The 27,947-nt window shown below is 36.0% G+C and overlaps 1 protein-coding gene and 1 long non-coding RNA gene across 10 annotated transcripts in view; one reads left to right on the top strand and one right to left on the bottom strand.

Annotated features, from left to right (window-relative positions):
- The window catches only part of LOC145971729 (cysteine-rich venom protein kaouthin-2), an 81,542-nt gene extending 74,385 nt beyond the window's left edge, over window positions 1-7,157 (top strand). For all 6 annotated transcript variants that reach the window (XM_083099692.1, XM_083099688.1, XM_083099690.1 and 3 more), the window contains 2 exons: window positions 4,360-4,611; window positions 4,800-7,157. In XM_083099692.1, the coding sequence (XP_082955818.1) occupies window positions 4,360-4,611; window positions 4,800-4,896 (349 nt within the window). In that variant the 3' untranslated portion in view covers window positions 4,897-7,157. The remainder of the gene's footprint in view (window positions 1-4,359; window positions 4,612-4,799) is intronic.
- Window positions 1-27,947, bottom strand: part of LOC145971733 (uncharacterized) — a 136,532-nt gene that overhangs the window by 92,786 nt on the left and 15,799 nt on the right. The gene's annotated exons all lie outside the window — the stretch shown is intronic.

The following is a 27,947-nucleotide window of genomic DNA, read 5'->3' as shown; positions in this document are numbered from 1 at the left end:
CATTTTCGAGAGAAGACGATCGTCGAATATTGCTAAAATCCTTCCTCAGGCATCCCATATACGCGAGCTTGATTATACAGCTTAGCCTTTTTTCCACGAGAGCAAAAATAACCAATGTATGTTTGCAAACTGCGCGCGAGACTGGCACGTAAGCTTCCCCTGGGCGCATTGAAATATGTAAATCCTATATTTATATACTATATGTGTGTGGGAAACATATGTACAATCCGCTCGCGAGGGAGAAGAAGAAGCAGGATCGCATATAAGCAAGGGAAAACAAGGAAAATGCGACACACCGGTGCGGAATATATATATACAACGTCGACGCGAGTTATAGCTCGTTCGTCTTTGTCATGCCTATTGTGGCACTTAGACGGCTCTCTTTGTCACCGGTATGACACACTTTCTCAGCATACTTATGGTTTTCGTTGTATTGTGTGCACGACACTACCGGATGAAGTATACTATACCTATATATATATCTATATCTATATACGTTCAATGCAAAACATATATGACGTTACGAGAAGGAAATAAAATTTTACTCTTGAAATTTTCTTACAAAAACCGACTGCTTATTTTTAAAGGACCCCGCGGAATCCTTATGGAAAATGGCTTTCGGTCAAATGTTTCGAAACTTTGCAATAAGATAGTTCTCAACATGTAGATTAAAAGTGTCCATGGGCATGAAGCTCTAAAAATTCGAGATTTTCAGCTACAGCCATCCAAAGTGGTAGATTTTTGAATTTCTGCAGCATATTCCGAAGTTTGGCAACGGTAGCTTATCTTAGTTGGGTGAGGTTTTACAAAAAAGTAGTAAATACAAAAGTTTTGTAGAAACAAAAAAAGCAAAAAAAGCAAAAAAACAAAGAAAGTAACTCTGCCATTGACAGTTCCAAGCCTGTATTTAAAAAGAGGAGGATAAAATAACAAATACATGTATATATTTTCAATCTGTCACACACACACACACACACAATTAAGGCAGTCTACTTAGCACAAAAAATCATAAATCAGATATTCTTGATAATTCTCATGCTTCCTATATGCCTATGTTTCTTAAACTTTGAGGACTTATAACTTTCACTTTCCCCAACGTAAAAAGCTTTTCATAGGGTGTTTTGGAAAGCTCTCGACCGCAACTATACAAATATGCAATCAAAAAAGTGTAAAGCTCTGGCCCAAAAATCAACCTTATTGGTTCAAACTCCTTCAAAAATCTACCACTTTAGATGGCTGTAGCTGAAAATCTCGAATTTTTAGAGCTTCATGCCCATGGACACTTTTAATCTACATGTTGAGAACTATCTTTTTGCAAAGTTTCGAAACATTTGACCGAAAGCCATTTTCCATAAGGATTCCGCGGATTTCCGCTTTAATGAATTATATGAGATATGGATAAGAAAGAGAAAGAGAGAGAAGTACAAGATTGAAAAAAAAAAGAAAGGAGTCTATTTATCGGAAAGTGATTAGTAACCTGTAAAAATCATCAATGATCTTAAATTATTTCACATCTCTTTCAATAAACGCGAAGATGTGAAATTATTTAACTAAAAAAATTTTCTTTCTCTCTTTGGAAAAATTATTTCGTATCGAGAATAAATTATTTTAACCTACTGATTTTTTTCACCCATTTCTTTGTATCGCAAAAATACCGATTGTTTTAAATAATTTGTGCAAATATTGATCTACTGAAATAGCCGAGAATTATGTCAATCGGATTGTTGCATTCTCGGCTAAGTCGTCCATGTGAGTAACAATAAATAAACGATTTCCCCGACATTTCACGCGTGGACGACTCCCGCAATTAGAATCCGCTTCGATCTCCTGGAAAGCGGAGGGAGTGGGGGAAGAAGGGGGAAGAAACTCGCAATTTATCGTTCCTGCAGTAGTCCGTACAAAAATGCCGGCGACCCAGTTCTGAACTAAGGATTTCTGCAAATCGCGCGACGCTATATATCCCCCTCATATATCGATCCCCCGCAAAATACGCGAGCCCGATAAATTTTCCGCGAGATCCGTTCTAATGCGATCGACGCGATGAATTCACCGGAGACTTCATATATTCGCGTTAAAAGACGAAGATATTGACGAGATGCGAATGCATAGAATGGCTGTCGCGTTAATTTTCTCTGCCGCGAGATTCGCGTTTTTGAAATGAATAGAGAAACAGTTTAAATTGCACATACATTTCTCGAATGATGATTATATATCGTATAAATTAAATACATGAGATGTGTCAGATATTGATGAAAATTGGCGTACATGTTCTTTCTTATTAAAAAAAAATTGCAATTAATTTTGATTAACAAAAATATCGCGGCATCAATAATCTTCAATTTATTGTTGTAGAGTTTTCCGGAAATTGATGAGCTTCGGAAATAAAAATAAAAAATGGCTGTTTAACTTGAAATTGATTTTACTTCGAGAAACTATAAATCGAGGTTTTTTTTAATTAGTGAGATATTGAAATTTGAAGGAGATTAAAAAAACTTATCGCCAGTCTCGCGCAATACTTTTGCTCCTTGAAAAAGGGATGCTGTTTCCGAATGTTACGTGAAACAATCGCTATCAAGATTCAGGAATTATTACAATATGGAATTTAGTGTCGCAAACGTCTCAAGTAGAATGGAATTGCACGAAACGGCTTTTAAAATCATTTCATATGCCATTTTAGACGTCGATCCCTCCACCTCTTGTTAAACACCGTACATTCTCACGATGTATTTGACGCCTGACCTATTTCGCGCGAAAAGCGGAGCCGGCGAAGCCACCACATCGGTAGTCCGGGTTCTGAATAAATAAACCGTGTCGCGTGATGTGGTCGGTCACTTTATCCTTCCTTTTATCTCGTTTCTCTCCGCCGTGCACCGACTTCTATCTCGTAATTAATTTCGTGGATATACAGCGTCCTCCTTCCTTCCCGCTGGACCAACGCAGCTTCCTCTGGTGATGGAAAATTCGCGCTCGTCCGCGCGCGCGCGCGCACGATCGTTTAAGACGCTTTCGTCCCGAAAAATACTTTGAATGTAAATTCGGTGGCCCATTTGCAAATTGCTCGACGTACTTTCCAAGGCTTTTCGTTAATGCGCGCGGCTAATGGATACCGCCTAAACTATTTACGCTATGTGCCTCGGAGAGAAATCGGGTATTTATTTTAAGTCTCGGATACCGAAAAAGCTAGCCCGAGAAGAACGGCGACGATTTCAATGTCGGGGGATGTCTATAAATTCCAAATAATTCCGAATCAATAATTGATATATATTTTTACGGTGAATTAAATCTAATAATAATAAAAATAATAATAGAAAAATATAAATATTTTTTGATTAAACGTGCACAGATTATGAAATAAATGGTTGCTTTTTGATAATTACTTTTGATAAAGTATTTCATGTTAAGGTACATGATTATCGGGGATACTTGTTGCTTCGAATTGAGAAATTTAATCTGATAAAGTTATTTTGCTAAAACAAACTTGGCCCGAACTTTTTGTGTGTAATTTTCACGCGATTTTAATCTTTACTAAAGTTTTAATATTCACCAAAAATAAAACACGTTCGCGTGTAAAAAATTTTCTCACCATAGGAGGATAATTCGTTTATCCAATTTGATGAATCTTAATTTAATAAAAATGCCGTGTTTTTTTAAATACATTGACTAAACAATGCAGCTTTTGATGCAGCTTTTTGCGATTTTTTTTACTCTTCCTTGTTTGTTGTAATTTAAGTACAAATTATATTTATGATAGTATATATATAGCGCGATTCACGTACATACATTCACACATATACATATGTACATATATACATGCATTTCTTAGTAGTATGTTTATAAATGGAATGAAATCGTTGTAAAACATTTTGTAAGCGCCACCAAGATACTTATCATAAAATTGAAGAAATAAGAAACTAAGAATCAGAATTTTTTAGAAAAATGCGCAATCTATTATAACACAAAAAAGACAAAAAAACAAAAATATTTTTCCATCTTATGTGTTTGTGCGCGTTTATATTTGCACGTACCTGTACATTTGCGTATATCTATACATCAAAGTAAATGATGAATTAATGTGTGATGATAATTTTAAATTTTTCTCACGTAATAAGATTTAAATTCTTATTTTTTAAGTTGGTGTAATTTACGCTCATGCGATATTCAAATCGCGATCGCGCCTATTTAAAGTATAATTTAAATGTTTCGCAATTTTATTTGGATATACATTTTAAAATTATTTTAGTTGAAAACGATTCCAAAAAATAGACTTTTTCTTAGATAATTTTGATCGTTTTTGAGTGCGCGACGTCTTTTTCCCTTAAAACCAAACACTAATAAAACCGGCGTGCTTCTGCTCCGCAGCGGAAACTACAGGGGTCGTCTGGGCCTGCCCTACGTGGCCGGTAAGCCGTGCAGCATGTGCAAAGACCATTGCACGCGGGGCAAGCTCTGCACGAACGCCTGCTACCACGTCGACCTGTGGTCGAACTGCGCCGAGCTGGTCAGGACATTCGACTCGTGGGTGTGCGAGACGGACACCAAGGAGGGCCGCGAACGCCGGAAGTTCTGCGGTGCCACGTGCAACTGCAAGGACAAGATCTACTATCATCACGGGTAGGGAGTCCTCGTTGTACGGGTCCGCGTCGCGCACGTTGCATGAATAATTTATAATCGCAAAACTAAGCTCAGACCGTGGTGGTGATGGTGGTGGTGTGTGCGACGACAGCTAAACGGTGGCGGATCGCTTGAGGGGGGGAAGCGGGGATCATCGCGTTGTTTTATTGATGAGCTCGTTTGTTTAGTGATGAGACTGAAGGAAACGTTTTGAGCTCTGGTCTCTCCGTCGATGGCGAACAGGATAAACGGGATAATATGGAAATGGATGGTGGGATGAAGTGATTGCGGAATTCGCCGAGTACGCTCTCCGAATCTCTGGCATCTGGATTTTACCCGGGAGGTGGATGAATCGAGTGGATCGATAGATTCTACGCCGCGATGATCTAACGATTCCGCCGTACGATCTTTCGAGTCTACGTAAATACCAGAGATCCTGAGAATATAAGATTCTTGTTGTATACGATCCTCGAATTCTAGAATTTCGCGGTCCTCGAGTGCTCGGGATTCATTGAGACTTCATGAATTATCGGTAAAAGAGTCTTTTTTGTTTATCTTTTAGAGGTTTCAACAAGTTTATCGCTTGATGTTTGAACGCGAAGTGAAGAATAAGTTTGCAAGCAATATCTTATAATTGCATATGTAATATTTTTAATGCGCTAAAATTTTATTTTCAATCTAACATTTATTTCGCTTAAGTGTATGTTTGCCCTTTATATTTCGTTCAGTAAGAAAACAGTAAGATCGAGGAAGCTTGAATGGTTCGAGAAAGAGATCGATTTTATATCGATGAATGCTTCATGTATCATTTTAACATCAAAATAAATTATAAGAAAATTATTGGATCCTCTATACACACATGCGTACACCTTCGATATTACATTCAAAAAGGAAAATAATTTCGTAATTAATATGCTCGTTTTCGTAATTAGTAAGACAAACTTTCAAAGAATTGAGTTTGAAAATTTTTTAACATGCTTGCGTTCTACCAGCAACTTCTTAATTCCGCTGCTCTTTATAAGAATAAAGAATTTTAAATTACATTATACGAGCAAGATAATTAAAAAAATAGCTTTCAAAAATATACATATATTATACTTCCTAAATAATTCCTCCATTATTTTTGCGTCTTTTGCAATCTTAAATAAAAATTACAGTAACTTGTACTGATGAGATTCTTAAATTTGATCATGAAAACAATTTTTATTTTAAAAAATGCATTAGTCGAAGTAATCGAAAAATTCATTTAAGCAGAAGCATTAAGCTAATTCGATTTTATGCCAATTTTGCAAATCTGGTCGTGAAAAATACAGTTGCAGCATATGAGGATTCTTGCATTTCTATATGAAAAAAAAAAGATACAACTTTGAAATATTATAAGAATTGTAAATAAATCGATTGGGTTACACATATCGAAACTGATAATTGCTAGATACGATAGGCGTATCTTTAACTTTAATTAATTGTTAAGAAGAGCCATTGTAAAAATTAAGATAAGCTTCAAGGGAACGGTCGATGTTTTCTTGTCGTGATGTAACGATGAAACTGTTTTTCGTTAGTATAATTATCAATAATACATAGTTATTTTTATCCTATAGATTTAACAGTAAAGCGTATACTCGTACAGCGCGATATTGAATTGAGTCAAATCGAGGTTGCAAAATTAACTCTTTACCGCTTAATTTCTACTACAATTAAAAATGTATTTAAAATCGCCTGTAATAAATTTAACAAATACATTTATTTGTTAGATTGAAATTGTAGAGATATATTAGATATATAGATATATTTGATTACAATTGGAAATATACACGAGCAATGGTATGTCTGTGTGTTCTTAAGTGTGTTTTAGAGAAGCGTAATTTTTTCTCGTGAAAAAATTTGTGAGACCACATATCGTACGACAAGAATGTATTTTTAACGTCGTGACAAATACAATCTAATATTTAGTAGTCTCTCTCTCTCTCTCTCTCTCTCTCTCTCTCTCTCTCTTTCTCTTTCTCTCTCTCTCTCTCTCTTTCTTGATACAGAGATTTTCAACAAAATAATGATTTATAAAAATGCAAAAAAATTTAATCGAGAACTGGAAAAAGTGTGCACCTTTTTAAATATTAATAAAATATTGCGCGGACGTTTATATAAATATATAATAATTTAATTAAATCTTGAAAAGAATAATATAACGTATCAAACAGTTTGATGAAGAATCGTTGTCGTTATTTTTTATAGAAAATAGAGAGATATTTGGTATATCGCGAAGTATCTTTCTTGTAACATACACACAGAATGCGCGGTAAAGAGTTAAAATATAAATGGTAAATCTTAAGAGATGTAATAAATAATACAAGTCGAGAGAGAAACGATATACGTGTGACGAATGGCGAGCGTGATCGATGATAATATTAGGTACTCGATTGTCGATAATTAAGGAGTTAAAGGGATGCATAAATACAGTAAATGTAATTAACACGATAACAGCTCCAGATAAAATGTTCAAACTGTAATACCTTTTGTCCACTTACACAATAAATATCCTGTAAATATTATATTCCCCGCGCGTTTTTCATTATTCACTCAACCGCCGTAATCCTGATATTTGTTTCACCAACATTTAAATGCTGCATAATTAGTAGATGCAATATTGAAGTAATAAAATTCATTAACAATAGACGCGTTATGCGCGGATAATCCTTGCGTGTAATATGGAAAGGTCTCGAGCGCCTCTCTTAATCCTTTCCACTCCTGATTAATTTATATCGTTAAATTTTGACAAGGAATATAATCATATTCTCGCGTATAAACGCATGTTGGACGCGGTTACGACGTGTTTAATCGCGCGAAAATATTTATTCCTTATCGGGAAATCGAGGGATTAAACGGAATTATGCGGCGAATAAATCGATGAGCTGTAAGGGTACAGAGAGGAGGAGAGAAGGGCGGATCACACCATCCGGGTCAGGAGAGAATGCAGTTGAGTTAGCGGTGAACCGAGTGCGTAGTCTTTTTGCTTCAGGGACTTAGGAATGCTTTTCGTGCTGCTGGGAAACGAGAGACGAGGAACGAGGGAGAAACTGTGGACGCTACTGCGAACTTTGTCGAGCTTTTCGTCCAGACCTGCACATTGAGATTTTCTTATATCGAACTGTCAAAATATACCGTCCTCCATTCCTGCCATTAATCCAATGACCGTCGAGCATAAATCTCCGAGAAGCAATCTGTTTTTATATTTCGCTTCTGGCATTAAAATTCTGAAATTCCGGTGTTATATGTGAATTTAAAACAACGAAAATCCTAGGTAACGAAAAAAAATTACCGCCACGTGATTTCTTCATTTTTTTTTTTAGAAGAGGCATTGAATTCTGATTCAGATAATTGGAGACTAAAATCGTTTCTGTCCAAGTGGGCTTTTAACAAAGGTATTATATTTCACGTAGAGTATCAAAGAATGTATTACCCTCATGGATTCGTTTTTCAATTGGCGAAAAATCGAACGTTCGGAGCGATACAGCCATCCATTTCCGGCGGTGTCAAAGAGCGCGAGGAAGAGAATCGTAACGGGACTCACCAGGCGGAATAATACCCGTTCGTCGCAAAATTGGGCCGATTCCATCGGGGTTGACGGCTACGGAAAGGCCGCTGTCGACGTGCGATTCCTTTGAACGAGCCCGCCGGGAAAGTCAGCAGTGCCGTTAGGTCGCCGATAATGCCGCCACGCGCTTTCACGTCAAAAGATCGGCGATCGCATTGTCGTGAACGAGCAATTTCCTTTCCATCCCTTCTTCCAACGTCTTCTCTACGCGAGAAGAGCGATTGCGAAATTCGCGACCTGTCGAAGCGGAAGATCCGTTCGCTGAACTTAATCCTTTTTATAGTTGTTCCTCTTTCGCGAGATTCTCGATGAACGGATGTCCGAGGAACGACAAGTGTAAGTGCGACGTAAAGAAGTTCTAAGAGCTGCGGTCAGTCCTATTTATTTCTCTTTGAGTCTTGCATGCATAATTATTTTGTTTTATTGTACGTATAAATACCGAGAGTATATTGAATGGTTTTTTTTTTCAATAAATATTACAGATCAAATTTTTAATGTAAGAGTAAAAGAAATTAATTTACTTCTGCAAAATACCAAGATATTGATAATCCCATTATTTTTAAAAAGCTAAAGGATTTTATGCAAATTAAACGGCTTTATCTGAATAAAAAAATTTTATTTTTCAATAAACTTTAACCGATTTTACGTTAATAGAACGAGCTTTATTTATTCGAGATTTCATTGTGAAGATATACAATGTTAAAAGTATAAATACTTTATTGTCTACAGATTAAAAAAATTTTGTGGAACAAGTTACATTGCGAATAATAACAAAAAAAGGATTTCTGAGTAAATTTATCGTTATCGTATTTGTTAATAATATTGCAACAATTCCCTGAATTCTGATCTGTTATGCAATGTGTGTTAAACAATGCAATAGGCACGTGACATACAATAGTGCATGTAATTCCCCGTGGCTCCGTTAAATCGCGTCCAGTGCGGTTGATTTATGAACGCATTAATTATACCCGGGACGCTATCATTAGTTGATTGATCGCTCCTAATTAGACTGTAAAGTAGCCGCTGTGTTCCCTAACCCTAATTACTCAGAAATCTCACGGAAGTTCCATATTGAAAACTGACGTATTGAATATTCTTCAGATTTTACATCGAAGAATTAAATTACGAGCAGAATTAAATCATCTTACTATATATTTATCGATTAAAATAATTAACGAAAAAATTTCCGACTTTATCATTATATCGTTTTCATCGTTTGTGGCTTGCATTTCGTAATTATTTCGATACTATTTCGTAATAATGTGTTTTAAGTAAGTGACAAAAAATATTTTCTGTTTTTTCATATAAAAATTTGAAGATAAATTTTTTTCTTTTCCATATAATATAAAATTAATATTTCTATTCTAATAAAAAATAGAAGCTCTACTTGATTTTTATCATGTTATATAAAATAATAGATCGTATTTTATTATATTTTTTATTCTCTATTAATCAATAAAGATAATACCTTTTCAAATTACAACTCATCTGTCTCTGGTTCCATATTGCATAACACAATTCAATTATTCAATGTCTAAATATCATGCAAACCAATGTTTTCTTTACAATACGCGGTTCGTGTACATTCTCAATGTTTACTTATGCAAATGTTTGCACCGTCGCAAATAATTGAACGGAGATCGGAGTGCACGCAATTATTTGAAATTTCACGCAATTGTGCCTGGCGCCTCGATTTGTTATGTTAATTGAATTCCTTGCGAGGACGCCGGGACGTTAAACTCTATCGAATATCTTTCGAGAATCGGGTCGATGGTTCGCGCGAGCAATCTCGCTCTTATTTCTGGCTGCTACGGAAGTGCATCTATCAGGAGTCCGTTTATCGGGAGGATAAAGAGTGAAATTTCGAAGAGGATTCTCCATTACATCCTCGCGATGCTGGAGAATCTCTTTGTATTATAATTCTCCAAATTCCGACGCACGTATCATAAATATGATCTTATTCTCGCTCTCAAGAATTTATCGTTGGATCTCAACTTTACAGCGTCTTAAATTTATAAATAATTAATACCACACAGAGAATCTCTTGTAGACCTTTGCAGCGTCTTAAATTTATAAATAATTAATACATAGAGAACTTTGTTTCTCTCTTCCTTTCTTTATTCATTAATAAAAGGTCTCGTATCTTTTTTTTTTCTGAACAAGTCTTGATAATTTTTCTCTGTGTAACGAATAGACTTTTGTGAAATTTTGTAAAATTTGTCGAATTTTAAATATACAGAGTGTCAGGGCAATCTCTCGCTAAAAAAGCTCTTGTAGCTTATCTCGAGAGCTTTTCAAAACACTATAATAAAGTATTTTTTCATCGAGTACTTTTCGAGTTATGAGGCTTGAAATAATTTCTTAATTTTACATAAACCATAAAATATCTAGAAAAATATTCATTTTATTCTTACTTTAATACTTTTATGTACAAAATAATGAGAGAAATCAATTGGTGAAAAAATATGTAATTTGCAATTACATATTTTTTTCGAAACAATTATGTGTTTTCTTTACACCAATTGATTTCTCTTATTATTTTGTACGTAAAAGTATTAAGATAAGAAGATAATCGAAAAATGAATATTTTATTAGATATTTTATGATTTATATAAAAATTAATTTTATGATTTATATAAAAATTATTTATATAAAATGATTTATATAAAAATTAATTTTATGATTTATATAAAAATTAAGAAATTATTTCAAGCCTCATAACTCGAAAGTACTCGATGAAAAATTACTTTATTATAGTGTTTTGAAAAGCTCTCGAGGTAAGCTACAAGAGCTTTTTTTTGGGCGAGAGATTGTTCTGATACCCTATATACATATGTACAAAATGATTATATGTTTCGAAAGAGATACTAATATCGGAAAAGGGTGGTGTAGCTACAGCAACATCGCGAAAACGTCAGGGATTGAAATCACCGCTATCTACGATCGGACAGCGAGGGTTCGTCGAGGAACGGGAGGAGGAGGCGAAAAGGGACATTCGATATTTTCGCCGTTTCGCCGACGTAATATCTCGGGCGTCAAGAAGCGGAACCGGAAACTAACCGGCTAGGACGAAGCTGACGCAGACTTCCAATTCAGTGCGCCTGGACCGTATCGCGCCCGTCTCGCCCCCCTCGTCCACGGGGATGCTCCGCATAAGGTAAGTTTCTCGGCGGAAACGCGCCGTCAGCGTGAATCCGTCTCGCGGGGGCGTAAATCATCGTTTCATCGCCCGAGCCCGAAAGCGAGAGCCGACGGTATCGACGCTTCTTCGCACGTAAATTATCCGAGCCATTTCACTCGATCGAGCGGAAACTCACAGCTTTTCGGCGCATCCAGCGAAAATGAGGCATGAAAAAGAGCTTCCCTCCATTCGCATAAATAATTGACGTTACGCGGAGCATCTTATTGCTCTCTCTCTCTCTACTTATTTTTAATAAAAGATTTATTTTATAATATCAGTATATATTAATAATATTTATTAATAATATTTATTAATAATATTTATTAACTGCTTCTTTATTATTTGTATATATTATTAGTTATATTATTAGTTATATTATACTATTAATATTTTTTACTAACTATATATTAATTAGTAATATATACAGAAAGTAATATATACATAATATTTTTTTCAATCAAGTCTTGACAATTCTTGTAGCGTGTAAAATTTTTTATCGAGTTTTAAATATATATATAAAATAATTATGTACTTTGAAGATATCGGAAAACTAATTATTTATAACGAACATAAAAAAATTTGTATATAAGACAAAGTAAAAATTTTTGCTATTTCATTTATTTTTGATAAGTTCTTTTTAGGACATGCAAATTGTTTCAATAGAACGATGTAATTTCTATATTCTTGGCGCGGAATCTTTTCATTTTGCCGTGCTTCGCGTTATTAGATCTTCAAATTCTAGGACGCGAGCAATCTTTCGCGATTTACAGCCTCGAGCTTTACGAGAAAATAGGCGAAAGATTGTTTTTACGGTAGCGTGCAAAGGCAGCGTGCAGCGTAGCATGAATTCCCACAAACATATTGATGTCCGGGGAATGAGGAGAATCTGAATCTTTTGAATACAGCTTGAAAGAAGGGAAGGTAGGTTGCGCGTTGCGTGATAGCCAACTTGGGAACGGCGGATACTCGTTTTCGGATACAGCGAATTTCACTACGGTGGGAAGGAGTGATAAAAATGCTAAGCGCAGTGGAAAGATGAGATGCAGTCTTTCTTCTTCTTCTTCTTTTTTTTTTACTCTCTGCCTGTCCCCATCTCTCGCTTGCACCGTTGCATTATACGAGATGTATGATAAAGACGCGGACAAAATTGCGAACGGGGGTCGGCAACATGCAAAAAAGTTTCACGATGGGGCCTGAAAAAACTCGAGATTCCTTCAAACCGCCCTCAAAGTCAGTGCCAGTAGAATTAGAGTCCCAACTTTAAATCCTGGCGCGCTATTAAATTCTTAAAACTTGTTGCTGTTCCGCGACATTTCAAGACACTTGGCACTTCGAGAGATCTCCTTGTATTTTCATCCAGACCTATGAATATTAGTTATCTCATTGAAACATTCTCACGTGCTCTCAGTTTTTATGCGATTCTGACTGTTGGATTTTCGCGTCCTTTACGATTTTTCCTGCTTCGGTATTCACTCCTCGAATCTCGGTTCTCTACAGCTCTCACGTCTCCCTGAATGGTACTTGTCATGGGACGAGTTAAGGGCGCGCGTGACCGCCGATATGTCTGCGCATCCTGGCAATATTTCACGATGATGGAAACTGCCATATAACGGCAGTGACGAGCGGCATTGACTGATGGAAAGCTGCTGGAAAGTCGATGCGACTAGTTCTAAAATAAAAAAACTTAGACGCTTGGTTTACGGAAGTCGTGCCACGAAAGTTCTCCAGGACTCGCGTGACGCGGCAAATTGTAGATTGGCAAAATTCACCGGAATTAGGTCGGCATCTCGCGCTAAGTCGCGAGAATTTTCTTGATTCGTGCCACTCTCTTTCTTAAGGGAACAATACGAACGAATGCGAACGTCTTGCGGTTCCTTAATGAACAAATCCAATTGTGAATGCGAAAAGTTACATCTTAAGAAAATTTATTAAATTTATTATTTATATTATTTATAATAGAAAAATGTTTAAAATAAGAGATTGTCAATTTTCTAATTTCCTTAATATAAATATAAATAATTTTTATGTACGTGATAAAATGTACACAATTAGGAGAAAAGTATAGTTTTTATTCTTAAACAATTAATGTCATAATTATCGTGATTATTTCATGTGGAATATATATGCTCTTAATTCTCGATCATTATAACTTTTTATGTCAAGGGGATGGCTGAATTCTCGTCGTGTTTTTTTCTTTCCGCGCTAATTCGCCAATGTGCCATTTGTTATTATGAAGTTTTCACGCATTTTTGCAGAGTCAAATAAAATCTCACTCCGCGCTTTTCGTTGCTTCTCAACGTTTCTTTCTTTTATTCATTAAGCACCACTTCGCGCGTAAATTATCGAAGCTTTCGCGTGGAACTTCCGCTCGATTTACTCAGTTGCGGCACTTCTTCGAGAAGGCAAATCAGACAGTGCTCAGTAATAATTATTTTACAAAATTTATATATTGTATAAAAATACAATTAACAACGCGTAGTATCTCTTCTTCGTTAAATCGCATGCGAAAACAGTTGCCGCAACACAATTCATATATGTTGAAAATATATTAAATTGGTATGATTGTCTTCTTTTTATTATCAAATAAATATGTCGATTAACTTCTATATATATAGAAGTTAATAAAAAGAGTTAGTAGAATTATTTCTCTGGATTCTCTCTCTTTTTCTTTTTTTTACTAAATAAAAGTTTGAATTGTAAGATTCAATTAGAGAGATTTATTCAATAACAAAAAAATGAAACAATGTAGAGGAATCAAATTTCTAAAGAATAAAATTTTATTTATCAGAAATTTTTCTCCAACACTATATTTTCTTTGTTGCACTAATTCACTCATTTATCTATATTGTTTCTTTTTTCTAGCGGAATTTTATTATTGCATTATTATTTTACTATTTCTTATGAAATTGTAGAAAAATCTATCATTAATTTTTATAAATGGTTTGTTAGACAATTAGCAAATTTGTTAAATAAGTTCTCAATTCTTTTATGCTGATTCAATTAACAATTATTTGTTAGCATAAGATGTACAAAAGGTATATTTTATCATATTGAATAATATAGCAAAATAATATAGGATTTTTCGTTATAAGTGATTAAATTCTGCCAAAAATCGAAGATTAAATATTGCAAGAGCCGATTTCCCGATTATCAATAAATTGTAAGATATGATCAAATATGAATAAATGAAAATTATGGCCAATCTATGTAATGGAATAATCTTTTTTCGAATATAATTTTTAAAAGCTTTGCTATAAGTTCATATTTAGTTTTACTTAATTAAAAAATAAGCTTGTTATAAATGATTGCGATAATTATTATCGCCATCATAAATAATTACCTCGACGACTTGACAAAAACAATTTATAAAATAATTTTTTAGTTTTTAAGAAATAATTCTTACATCAATGAAAAATATAAGATTTTTCTTACACAAAAATTGCGGCGATATTATTATTGTGCTCGTAGTTTAATGCCTCACAAAGCGGTTATTTATTCATTAATATTGATTGACCTGATTCGTTGATCAGTCCTTTTATATGCGCCGCATTTATCGGACGTGCAGAATTAAAAATGAACGATCGGAATTCAGTGTCGAATCAAACACGATACTTTTTAATTCTTTTATTTCATTGATCTCTTCTCTCTCCTCCCCCTCCTCTTTCTCTCGATTTAACAGTTTGCAAAATACCATTAGGGATTTTTCGTATCTCATCATGGTCACAAAATTTTACATTCCACGTTTAATTGCCATAATTATCAGGAAAATGTTGTCACGCAATTATACAGATTATATATCCCTCGAGTCATGACCCACCCGCATTTTATCGTAATTGCGATGCCATTTTATCGAATTTTGAAACTGAATTAATAATTCAGTGCTAATTAGCGGGCTGCCAGACGCGTCGTTCTCGTCAATCCCAGATATGTTTACTAATACGTTGCACTCTCATTTTCAGTAATTTGATTAATTAATTGATTATGATTTAACCTCGTCATCGCTTGTCAAATGCTACTTCTATTAACGAATAATAGTAATAGTAATAATTTATAAATTCATACAAAATCTATATGTGTATATTTTTTTTCTCTCTTCTCTTTTTATATTAATTCTTGTAATAATATATTTTAAATATAACTCACGCTGTGCAAATTAATATAAATTAATATAAAACGCAAGAAGCTGAAGATTTATTTTTCATATCCCAAAGGGACTAGTGCGGTGGTTACAATTGCAATGCACCGACTGTGCCACAACGATATTATTTTTAATGTAAGAACAGCGCTAAAATATAATAGCTGTGCTACGGGAAAGAGAGTGTCGGTTACGAGACATCAATAAAAAATGAGAAAATGGAAAAGAAAATGTATGCGCGCAGAAACTCGCGACCGGTTTTCCGGAAATCCCTCTAAACTTTTTCTTTTTTTCTTTTTCACGCGCGATTAAGTAAATTTCTTTTTTTTCTATCCTGTCATTAATTTCTCGCTGATAAAACGCGGTTGAACACTAAGCGGAACTGAGAGCGATTAATAATGCACCTTTTATATCATCAGAATAATATATCCCAATTGTCTCTAAGAGATATAATACGGAATTTCATTATAACCGTACCGTTTTTAATAAAGAAATGTCGTTTCTTTTTCCTTTTCCGACATTAGCATAGTTTATCTTAATACGTATTACGCGAGAGAGATGTTAGTCATCTGAAATGAAACACGTGGAATATAACGTCGATATGAATCTTACGCAAATTTAATTTTACATCAATTTGTGTAAAAAATATAGCACAAACGGTGGATGCACGATGCATGTAATGTAAAAAAAAATTAAACATTGTCCGAGAGATTTATTTATTTACTTAACTGCTGCTGTTTGCGACCGTGAAGCGGGAAAATAGCAACTAACGGTTATACAATTTAATCGCTTTATTTATATTTTCACTATTTGCCGACAATTTGCGCGCGCAATTCTTTTCCGTGCGAAACAAACAGCGGTCAATAGCGGTCAATAGTTTGATATTCCCTCCCTTGAGAGAGGGAGAGGAGAAGAGGTCGTTGTGCAAACCGGGTCGGGATGTAGGGCACTGCGGCTCCTGAGATTCCTGCACGTTTTACCGAAAGTGTAACGTGGGAGAACGTAAGGAAATGGAAAAACGAGGGCCGGCGTACCGGCTTGTTTGTTTCGCGTGCAGCAGTTTCTTTTATTTTATCGGAGCTGTGCAGCTCTCCTCCTTAGCGCAGTTCTGCGAGCGAACAGCTGAAGCTGACAGCCGGATAACGTTCGCATTTATATGCGCTTACACATGTACCGCGTGTCTTGTACATAATATCGGATAAATAATGCGAACCAGATCTGCGTTTGTGTGAGCGCGCATTTTATTTAGTACTACCCCGCGACTTTTATATCGGCATCTTGCTTATACGGAAGTATAAATGATGAAAGAAATGTTTGATTGAAAGTAATAATGTCATAAATAAATTTGTCTACTTATCGAATCTCGAAATAATATAATTTCCCTTTATTGAAGAAAATGTATTAATCATATCTTTGTTATCTTTATGAATTTAAAATTGTATTGAAAATTTAAAAAAATTCTCCCTAAACGATTTAAAACATTGAAATGAATAAATAAAATTTGAGGATCTTATATAAATTAATAGCGAAACAAAATTAAGAGAAAAAAGAAGTTAGCTCCGGAGATAGCTCAGATGATTTAAACCCGTATAATCGATCGAATTTTCATCCCGTTTTTTTCTCGCACCACTCGGTAGAAAGCATCCCTTAGGACGATAATGCTGCCTTGGCATTTTTAATCTCGAATAACTGCAAGAGGCCAACAACGTCAGTGTGAGTCCTCACGCTTGCCAGGATTTGTGCAACAACCCTTGATTCTTGGCGAGGATCTACACCGAGATTCGCAGAGAAAGAGAGAGAGAGAGAGGAAGAGAAAAGGAGAGAAATACATCGTTATACATCGTGAAGGGAGGTTGATTTTGCGATGGGACACGAGGGAGAGAAGTGTGGGCGGGCAATTTGCGGCGGCGGCTAATTACGAGAGTCGTTACGAAAGTGCGGAATAATTCCGCACGCGCGGATTTTCGCCAAATATTAAATTATTCTTTTCTTTCGCCGCGCGTCGTTGATTCTCGCGCGTATAATAAAATAATACGTACGATGAGCGCGCTCGTAATACCTAGTTTAAGTCCCATGCATTAAGGTTTATAGGTTCTCCGTCGAAATTATTCTCTCATTGCGATATTTTGAAATTAATGATAGCGTAGAGCGGTTATATTTTAACATTTGCACACGCGATTTTATCCTACTTTATTCGCGCCTGCATTTTCATTCTTTACGCTCGCGTTCAGTTTACATCTCCGCGCGATAAAAATTGTCAACCAAAGTATATTTTTATTGCTCGATTTTATATATAAATATTGCTAAAGAATCGATGAACTCAAAGGCATATTTTTTCCTGTTTTTTTAACACCTAAGACTGCAGAGTATTTATAACGTCTCTCGGAATAACGGGCGAGACCGTGTTCAGCTTTTTTTTCGGAATACACCCTTCGTAAGTGCACTCTCTGAGAAAAACTGGCAGCTAACTGTGCAAGAATGGCTGAAGCCTCTTCGACCGTCCATCACCGTTCCACTTGCCGGAAAATACGTTCGCGAGGCAATGCAATTCGAGACTACGCGAGATCAACGAGCGGAATCGACGCGCGTCGTAAATTCGCGGACTAACGCGACTCGACAGCTCGTTAACAGCTGACGCGTGTTAGTAGAACTCGGTTTACGCACAATAAAGAGACGAAATCGACTGCGCGGATTATTTTGTTCCCCTTTTTTTCGAGCAAACGCTCGAAACTGTGACGGATAATATAATAAATAAGCAAGAGATGCTCTCTATCAGCTTCGTATAAAATCCTCATTACTCACCTTTTTTTTTAAATAGTTCTGAAGTAATTTTTCAAACTTTTCCATATTGCGGGATGAATGCAAAATTACATATTTGTTTTACAATCTTCACTGATTGCGTTTAATCTTGGAATATACACGGTGTTTCTCCAGATTGTTAGCATTCGTAATAGTTGAACCGGAGTGTATCATGAATCTTGTGAAACACGTTGAAATAATGATAATCCTGCCACGCTCGACGGATTGTTTTGTACAAATAAACCTCGAGGAGATTTCAGAGACGAGCGAATAATTTGTCCGACTTCGAAGGATGATACTCGGGCAATCGCGATTATCCATTTCCGACGACTGTCATCGTGACGCTCGTTGCATCGCGCCGTTTCGCAACGCGCGAACGAAGACAAACTGCGTGAACTTTCTCGCATAGTCGTATAATAATTTCCAATTACCGCGAATTAACGGCGGCCCATACATTTTAACGCTGTCGCACTGACCCGCGCGCTCGCGAACGCGCTGTGTTTGCGCAAACTGTATTTCTAGGACGCGTTGGAATATATTATCTCCCTTGCCTCTCTCTCCCTCGTGTTACAAACGGCGGTAATTATATATGCGGACCGTTTAGGGAGTCTGTGTGTGTATGTGTGCTCATGTATATTATGGCGAAAATGATACGAAATTTGCGAAATATACAATATCGCGTGCAGTCTGATAATATGCACATAAAAATATGCATATCTCTACGTTTTAAGAAATTTAAAAAATACAATTTAGAAAATAAGTAAATATACATATACAGGATAGGCCATTTTAATCTACGCACTGAAATATCTCAAAATCGATAAGTTTAAGACAAAAATATTTCAGACAAAAGTTGTATGGTTTCGAGGGGGCCATAAGAGGGTACCATTGGTTTGACCTTGAAGAGTTATTTGAAGGTCACGTGAAGGTCACTCTCAATTTTTTAAACGGAACCGTCTATTTTTTATTGCATGTTCTTATAGCTTATTTCAAGAGCTTTCCAAAACACTATAATTAAGTTAGTTTTCATTAAATACTTTCCAAGTTATGAGGCTTGAAATCGTTTCTTAATTTTACATAAACCGTAAAATATCTTGTAAAATATTTATTTTTCGATCATCTTACCTTAATACTTTTATGTACAAAATAATGAGAGGAATTAATTGGTGTAAAGAAAACACATAGTTGTTTCGAAAAAAAAATATGTAATTTGCAATTAACAATTACATATTTTTTCTTAAAAGTAACTATGTGTTTGCTTTACACCAATTAATGCCTCTCATTATTTTGTACATAAAAGTATTAAGGTAAGATAATCGAAAAATAAATATTTTACAAGATATTTTACGGTTTATAGTATGTAAAATTAAGAAACGATTTCAAGCCTCATAACTCGGAAAGTACTTAATGAAAACTAACTTAATTATAGTGTTTTGGAAAGCTCTCGAGATAAGCTACAAGAATATGTAATAAAAAATAGGCAGTTCCATTTAAAAAATTGAGGGTAACCTTCACGTGACCTTCAAATAACTCTTCAAGGTCAAACCAATGGTACCCTCTTATGGCCCTCTCGAAACCATACAACTTTTGTCTGAAACATTTTTGTCTTAAACTTATGGATTTTGAGATATTTTAGTGCGTAGATTAAAATGGCCTACCCTGTATATTTTGTCTTTTAACTAAAAGATATATTTAAAAAATTTAGAAAATTAAATAGATAAACATACGCTTATCTGTGTGTATGTGTGTGCTGTCTCGGTAATATTACATAAAAACTGAAAAAAAAGATCAATTTTTTCTAAATTAAAAGAGTAATTTTTGAAAATAGTGTATTATGAAACTTGAAAAATAGTTTTTAGATATAATAAAAATAAATAAAATAATAAAAACATTTTTATTTGACGCAAATTGAATATATTTAAACGTCCCGATCCTTGGATGTACGAATTTATGTAAAGCTGTAAATTTTTTTATTCTTCAACGCTTTTATCTTCCGCGTTGCAGATGCGCCGTTTCGAAGCACGCGTCCTTTTTGGTATAAAAAGGAGCAAATCGTGCGAGACAATCTGTTAAAACGCGAAACAACACACAATCTCGTCGAGCTCCGATAAAATCCGGACGTCTCGCTTTCAATCCCGCGTCGTGCGTTTTTTCCCGACAAATAAATTACAATCGTCGATTTCTTCAATCTGTTTCAATCACGCGAGAGATTGACGAGCGCGTGTACACTTCGATCTCTTTCACACCCCGGATACGTACGATCGATTATTCCGGTAAATTACGTCAAACGAAGCATCGTTCAATAATTTATCGGCATTACGGGGAGTTTAAAAATGCACCACGGCACGTGATATAAATATCCAGCGACGGTGTCGCTATATTAACGTGAGTTTATCGATTTTTCTTGCGACGGAGGCGTATCGGAAAGAGCGTGTTTTTTTCCAGCGCAACTCTTAGATAGCGCATCATTAAATTATACCTTTAATGAGTCGGCTCGTTTGCTGAAATTTTCGTAACACCGACATCGATTGGAGAAACAAATTATTTGTTAGGCTTCGATCTTCAGTCACGCAACGTAATCAACGGTGGTTTATATACATTTGTATTGATTAGTCGCCATGTAACGGCGCAAAATACCGTCGTGATTCCCGTCACGTCGCGTCTCGCGCAAATAGTTAATTAACTTAAGTTTAACGATTTATCCGTTCCACCCGCGTAACATAATCCATGACGAAGACGCGTGCCGAAAATACGTGGAGAGACGGAAATGGAGGGGAAGAGACGCGGTTAAATTTTGAATCGTCGAGGAGGAAAATGAAATTTTATACGCGTCATAAATCTCCACAGAGGGAATATTAGAGAATCTGTAAATCCGGGAATCTTAAAATTCAAGATCAACTTTAGAGTCCAGGAATCGAGAAACGATCGGGATATTTGAGAAAATCTGAGATCTGAATGTATATTTTTTTTTTTAAGAATCCAGAGATCTCTGGCGAACGAAACATGTGTACGCTGCGTAAACATCTCTTGGCTCTTGTGGCTGCAACGTACACATCCCATCTTTTTCACCGGAAAACTTTCCTCGCGACTTACATGCCCCAAGCTTAATGAACGACGGCGCGTCTTGTCGCGCGATAAACCGGGATTAATCGCGAGAGCTCTCTCCCCCTCGTTGCCGGTAATATCTCCAGACTTAACGAGCTTACTTCGGGTCGCGGAATGGTTCGCGGATTTCAGCGTCTCTTCTCCTTAATTCGTTAAAACGCGACCGGCGCTGAACAACCGGCTGACGAAGTGCTCCAGGGATCGTAAACCAGGAATAACCGTCCTCTCTTTGTCCTCTTCGTTCGCGACAGGGGATCGAATTCAGAATCTTCCCGTTTTACGTCCTGTAATTTCGAAAAGTCTTCGTTCTCTCTTTCTCTTCTTTCTCCCCTGTTCTCTCGTTTTATACAAGATACAATGCTTTTACTCTTTCCGTGACGCGTACAAAAGTGTTTTCTAGCTCGTCGGATCTCCATCGATCATCCTCGCAAGCTTGAACCGATCCCGGTGTTGCTTCGTACATGCACTTGAGGAAAGAGAAGTTAAGAGAGCTCAAATTGAATGGAGTTTAAATTTACCTTATTCGAATTTCTTCGCTTCTTTTGATATAAAAATATGTCAAGAAGTTTTTCAGTTCCATAATGAACTACGATAATTGACATAAAAAATTAAATCTTTTGTTACTAGAAGAAAATGTTCTGATTCATTCGCACATATCTCGCTCATATCGATCGCGATGTAATTTTTTTGAATTTTTTTTCCCCCTGCATAAGCTTCCTTTTACGTCAATCATGGTGTCATTTTAGCGATTGTTATTTGCTCATGAATTTTTCGAGGAAACTATCCAAACAAAGGAAGCTGTCTCGGATTCGATATTCTCCTATCCATCTATATCTATCTTCTCATTTCTCTCCTTTCCTTTTTGTTCTCTCGAGTGAATTCATCTTCTTTCTCATTCGTTCTCTCTTTCTCGCTTCTTTCTCTCCTCGTTTTTTCGCGATTTTACTAATGTAATTTTACTAAAATCCGCATCGTTCTTCAATGAAAGTACGGTTATTTGATTAATTATTCAACCACATGTCGATGTGATTTGTTCGGTCCATTTCCATTTTTACTTGTTAACAAACGAAGGAGATTATTGTCGCGGGAATCCATTTGTAAGAAATATCGAGAGTACGGTCCAAAAAAGAGAGAAAGGCTCGTACAATCAAAGTTCAGACAGTAATATTCATCTTCTTGCTAGATAAAAAATATAATTATTCCGTTCAAGTAATATAATAATCAAACAATTATTTTTAAATTACACAAAAAATATATCTCGGAAAGAACGTACCGAGTTACATGTGAAATTTGCAAATAAATATATATGATTATATCGGAAGACTCGATCGGGGTCAATTCGTGAGTCTTCGCTAAACACGAGAGATGCTGAATAAACGAGGTGAAGGGCATTTTCTACTCGCATAAACGAAGAATACGATACTCGAAACACAATGAGAGGCACAGAATCGTCTTTTTCAAACGGACAATCAGGGCGTAGTCACGAGTACCAGGAGAACGTAAGAACGGAAAAGGTATACTCGAAGTGGAATATTCAGTTGTCTTCAATAGACAACGCTGAAAGGACGCTTCTTCCTAGAATTTCCACTACTTTGCGCTACTCGCGCAAGAGGGTTGGATGTAATCGTGCGAGAAGAAATCAATTACGTAATATGTGTTGCAAAGTCTATTCTCGTTCTTTGCGTTACTTAATATGGAATATCCTGTCGTTGCTCCTATCATTCTTGAAAAAGAGCGAACAATCGGCTTTTCGATCAAATTTCGATATCAAGTCATTATCCGATAAATTGAAAAATATTGGGGCGACTTGTTTATTTTTGCGCTCTTATATTTCTTTAAATGTACGAAATAGTGTTTTAAGCTTGCGGCAACGGATGATTTAATCGGATTGCGCGGGGTCTGAAAAGTTATGTCGCAATAATCCGGAGGATTGGAAGCAAGATACGGCACGCGTTTATGATTGTTACATTTAATTTACTCGCGTATATACCGTCGTAATTGCGAGAAACGCGCGGGCGAAAAGCAGTAGGTGTACATAACGCGTGTGCTCTTAAAACGGGAGAATTTAATTTCGCCTCTCACGTTGGACAACGTAGCGAGAGAGAGAGAGAGAGAAATTAGTTTTGGGATTCGCTCTTTTTTCAAGAAAAACACGCGCGCGCATTTATATCAACGCTCTCTCTCGCGCGCGCGCGAGTGGGTGGCCCAACATAATTATTTCTTCCTCGTGTTACAGCTATCTGCAAAGCGATTTTACGCGCGTATGCGAAATAATCTCTTTCGCCGTTGCATAATGTCGCCGCGCCGCTAATATTATTCCGCACACATGACAACCATTGGACAGAAATAAAAGCCGGCCAACAAACATCCTGCGCAATATCCTGCCGAGGTAATCTTCTTCTTTACTCTTTTTAATACATAATGTATAATATAATGAACAACGGGATTATCCGCTAATTAATTTTTTTTAAATTAATTAATCGTGCTTATGTTTTAATTTAAATTGTTATTGTTTGCTCGTTTTAACATATAATGCGATGAGCACGATCATACGCACTGTTTAATTAATTCTTCAAAAATTACCTTTAAATGTAATTGTTTTTATGTTTCAATTTAATAAAAAGGAAAAGTCATTGTTTTTGCAAATGATATCTCTTTGTTATTGTTGTTTATAATTCACGTTATTGCGTGTAATATTGCAAAAACACGTTCTTGTAAATATATGCTCCATGTGTAATATTTTGAAATTTTATATATTAAGTATTTTATATAAAAAAATATTGTTTAAAATATAAATCTCTTTTATCTCAAATATTTTAATATAAACAATTTTTAATGAAAGGTTCTTCTATGTTTTGTCTCTCGTGCATTGCGATATTTTTACAAAAGCAGAATGCACATTTTGTTTCGCTTTTTTACCGAACAAACATAAATGCTTTCTAACATTTGCGTTTTAACCGTAATCAGAGACATAGTAATGGTTGATTGCGCTTTGTGCAGTTGTATGTGCTTGAGATGTCCGCGAGAGAAATCTTTATTTATAAATACTGATCTGAAACTCTCGTCATTTCTATTTCTTATGACAGATCGGTGATGCATTTGGTCGCAGAAATGCATAAAAATAACGCACTGCAAATTAATAAAAAAGTTCGAAAAGAAGAAAAATTAAAATTAAAATATATTAAAATCAAAATGTATATTCGGAAATATAATATATATTGAAATACTCAATAATTTTGAGATATAAAGTCAAGAGACGTTTTAAAATTCGAAGTATCATAAAATTGTATTCAAACGCAATCCAATTATTTGACAAAAAATTCTCAACTTTTCATCCAGGAGTGAAACTTAATAGCAGTAACTTATAACGATACATAATAGCGTTCGAAAGTTAAACAAGAATTCAGCAACGAAGAGAGTAAAAAGATTTCAAACAGGGATGCGTGTTATGGAAATAAAAAGCGCGACGAGAAGATCTGTTCGCAAAGTCGATTTCTCATGTAAAAGTCGACAACTAATCTAATGGAAAGAAAACACAGGAGAGTGAGTAAAAACTCGAGTTGTATGAAGGAAGAAATAAAGCCAGGATGAAAGATAGAGAAAGGGAGTGAGAGAAAAAGAGTGAGAGAGAAAGAGAGACAGAGAAAGGGAGAGAGATGTGCCATACAATAGAGAACAGACGGTCGTTCTTTTCAGAGGATATTCGAATGGAGGATGTAGTACGATAAGGATACGGAAATACAAGGAGAAAAGTGCGGCAAGTAAAATGCCGCATTTTCGTACTAAGCTTTGCCTCGTATAGATTCAAATAAGAGCATCAAACAAGTTTCGCGTTAGGCAACCGCAAGAAATTCTACGTTTTTCGTGTTCTTCCGTTTCTACTTGACCTTTATTTTCCCCGCTTTCCTTTCAATCGAATTATATATAATATGAATTATTTTAATTGTATAAAGGATACTTTAGAATATCTCAATTTTCTGGTGTGCTTAATTTTGTATTTATCCCAATATATTTTACAAATCTAGTCTTTATCTTCGGACACATATCTTCGAATCTCGAGGCAATTCCGAATATCTTAAAATGTTTTTAGATCCTCAGATGTGTGTGAATCTTCACTTTCATTGCTTCTACCCTTTTCTGTTATCCAGCCACCCCCTTGTCTCCCAGACTAATGTTATTATATTTTTTACACACGCTCTAAAATCGTCACGATCGATGCCAGGCATTTAGGTATAAAAGTCGGGTCGGAGACTCGGTCGCTTCTTTCGTTTACAATCTTGCGCGATGTCGAGATGCGATGTCGGCAACGTACCTCCTTAAACCACGTTTCATATACGCGAAATAGCGCTTAACACGTAAGTGCTCGTAAAATCGCGCATCGCTTTTTTACGGTCGGTTCTCGCCCGTAAGCTTCCGGTTAACCGAGGTTTTCTCTTCGCGACGGTACCTTCACGCAACCCCTGTCGGCTTTCCCTCTCTCTCTGTTGCTTCTGAACTAAATCCGTAAATATCGTGAAAAAGAATACTAGCGAATATCCCAGCAAGCAGCTAACTTGTGCGATATAATTTATAATAGCGTAATAGCGATCATTTCGTTCGGTATAATATTTATTAGATAATTTTTTAGGGTGACAGGAGGGTGTAATAATACAATAGATATGCTATTTAAATATATGAATTCGATATGACTTATCTGTCGTAAATATCATCGGTTTGACAAAGGAAGGTGACAAACTTCAAATTGCTGTTCGCACGACTGGTGATCCATCATTTCCCATTTGAAAGCTTCCTCTTTCTCTGTCTTTCCCGACATCAAACTTTATTTGTGACATTTAGTTTTAACATTTTCAGAGATGAAAATTCTCCACGCGTTCTCTTTTGAAAAAATTATTACTCTACGTTTCCATTCGTTCTCATGTTTTATTCCCCTTCACATTATTCCTATTTGATGTTATTCGTGAAACGTTATTTCTCTCGCATTTCATTTACAAAATTATAAAAGCTGCTTTCTGTGCACAAAGGAGGTCTAATTCTTAAAAACAGCTTAATGCAAAATATGTGGCAAAATATTCCCTACTTTGCTGAGAGAATATCGTGAATAATCTCTCTTTTTATTTCAAGTCTACGGATCGTAGTCTTGTGCGTCATCGGATCTTTTCGTCGACAAGTTTACGTGTTTGCCAATGTATTACTTATAGTAATTGCGGATCGGTGTAAGTTGACTTGATCCGCGCTGCTATACTCAAGTGGCGGATACAGCGTTCAGGTTAAAGTCGAAGTTCCCTCGCATTAATACGTCTTGGTCAGGCTTTAGGGAACTCTCGCGGGATCCACGAAGCTTCATTACCAGCACTAAGTTTCCGCCGAGCGTCTCCGAAATCCGAAATGGCGTTAGCCAACTTACTGTTACTGCATCAAATCTTCTCGAAATATTGCACGGACTCCAAGGTAAATTGCGCTCGGTATAACCCGCGCTCAAATAAAGTGCATCCAGCTGCTTTAACGATAAATTCGTATTGTGGAAATCAGGAAATCGGATTAATGTCTTTGATATAGAGTTACACGAGATACCAAGACTGGTCTTATCTTTTGTCTCGAAATTCAAGACAAGAAGAGATTTTTAATTAGTTATCAAGATAATACCGAGACAAAGATTCTCAAGATTAAGCTGATTATTATTGTTCAAAGTCATCACTCGGAAAATTTGCGATTTATGATATTTTAATACAGTGATTTTTTATTTTTTTTTTTTTTTTAAGAAATCGACGACATTGAAATTATTTTTATGTATGACATTTTTGTGAAATTTAAATGGATGATTATAGCTTTTAGAATTGATCTCTAAAATATTATAACACTGCGTCTGAATAATCCAAAAATTTTCAAAATGAAATTGTTTCAAAGATCTTAGAACACATCAGAGATATAAAAAGCTCACGTCCACGCGCGATCGTTAAAAATTGAATTTCCTTCGATAGGATGGACGCAGATCGTAACGGATCGTTTGTCAGCGAGATTGCAGCCGACGAGATTTAACGGAGAGCGACAAGAACGGAAGTCGGCGACGACGCGGAAAATCCAAGTCGAGTGTTTTCCTCGAGAGAGTCCTTTTGTCCGTTATTTTTATAGCGCGCGACGCGACAATTTCCTTCGCAGTCTTACTGCGTGCACTCGAGTTTTATCGATGCACGTGACAGTTTCTTCTCTTTCGAGGGCGATAAATAAGATCGCGGTTTACGCGAGTAAGTACGTAAATGCTGCCGCTTTCCGCGGCGAAACGCGATTATATCGAATGTGCACCGGCAGTCGTTTACATTTTAACAATAAACGGCAGCAGCGGCAACAACAACAGCAGCAGGTCGCGTTGAAAATATTCGCTACGCGTCACCGATTAGCGTCGCGTTGGCGAACTTTTCCGCGTCGAGGTTTACAATGAGTTTTTTCCTCTTTTTTTTTTTTTTACACCGAGCACGTCTCTGAACGTCCGGCACCGGCTGCGGTAAATTTACACCGGCCGCAGAAATGAA

Source organism: Camponotus vicinus, unplaced genomic scaffold, assembly GCF_025532165.1.
Source record: "Camponotus vicinus isolate PSW18456_S1 unplaced genomic scaffold, iyCamVici1.0 SCAF_5, whole genome shotgun sequence".
Classification (NCBI taxonomy): Eukaryota; Metazoa; Arthropoda; class Insecta; order Hymenoptera; family Formicidae; genus Camponotus; species Camponotus vicinus.
Note: the sequence above shows the minus strand (reverse complement) of the source record. Positions and strands in the feature narration are given on the sequence as shown.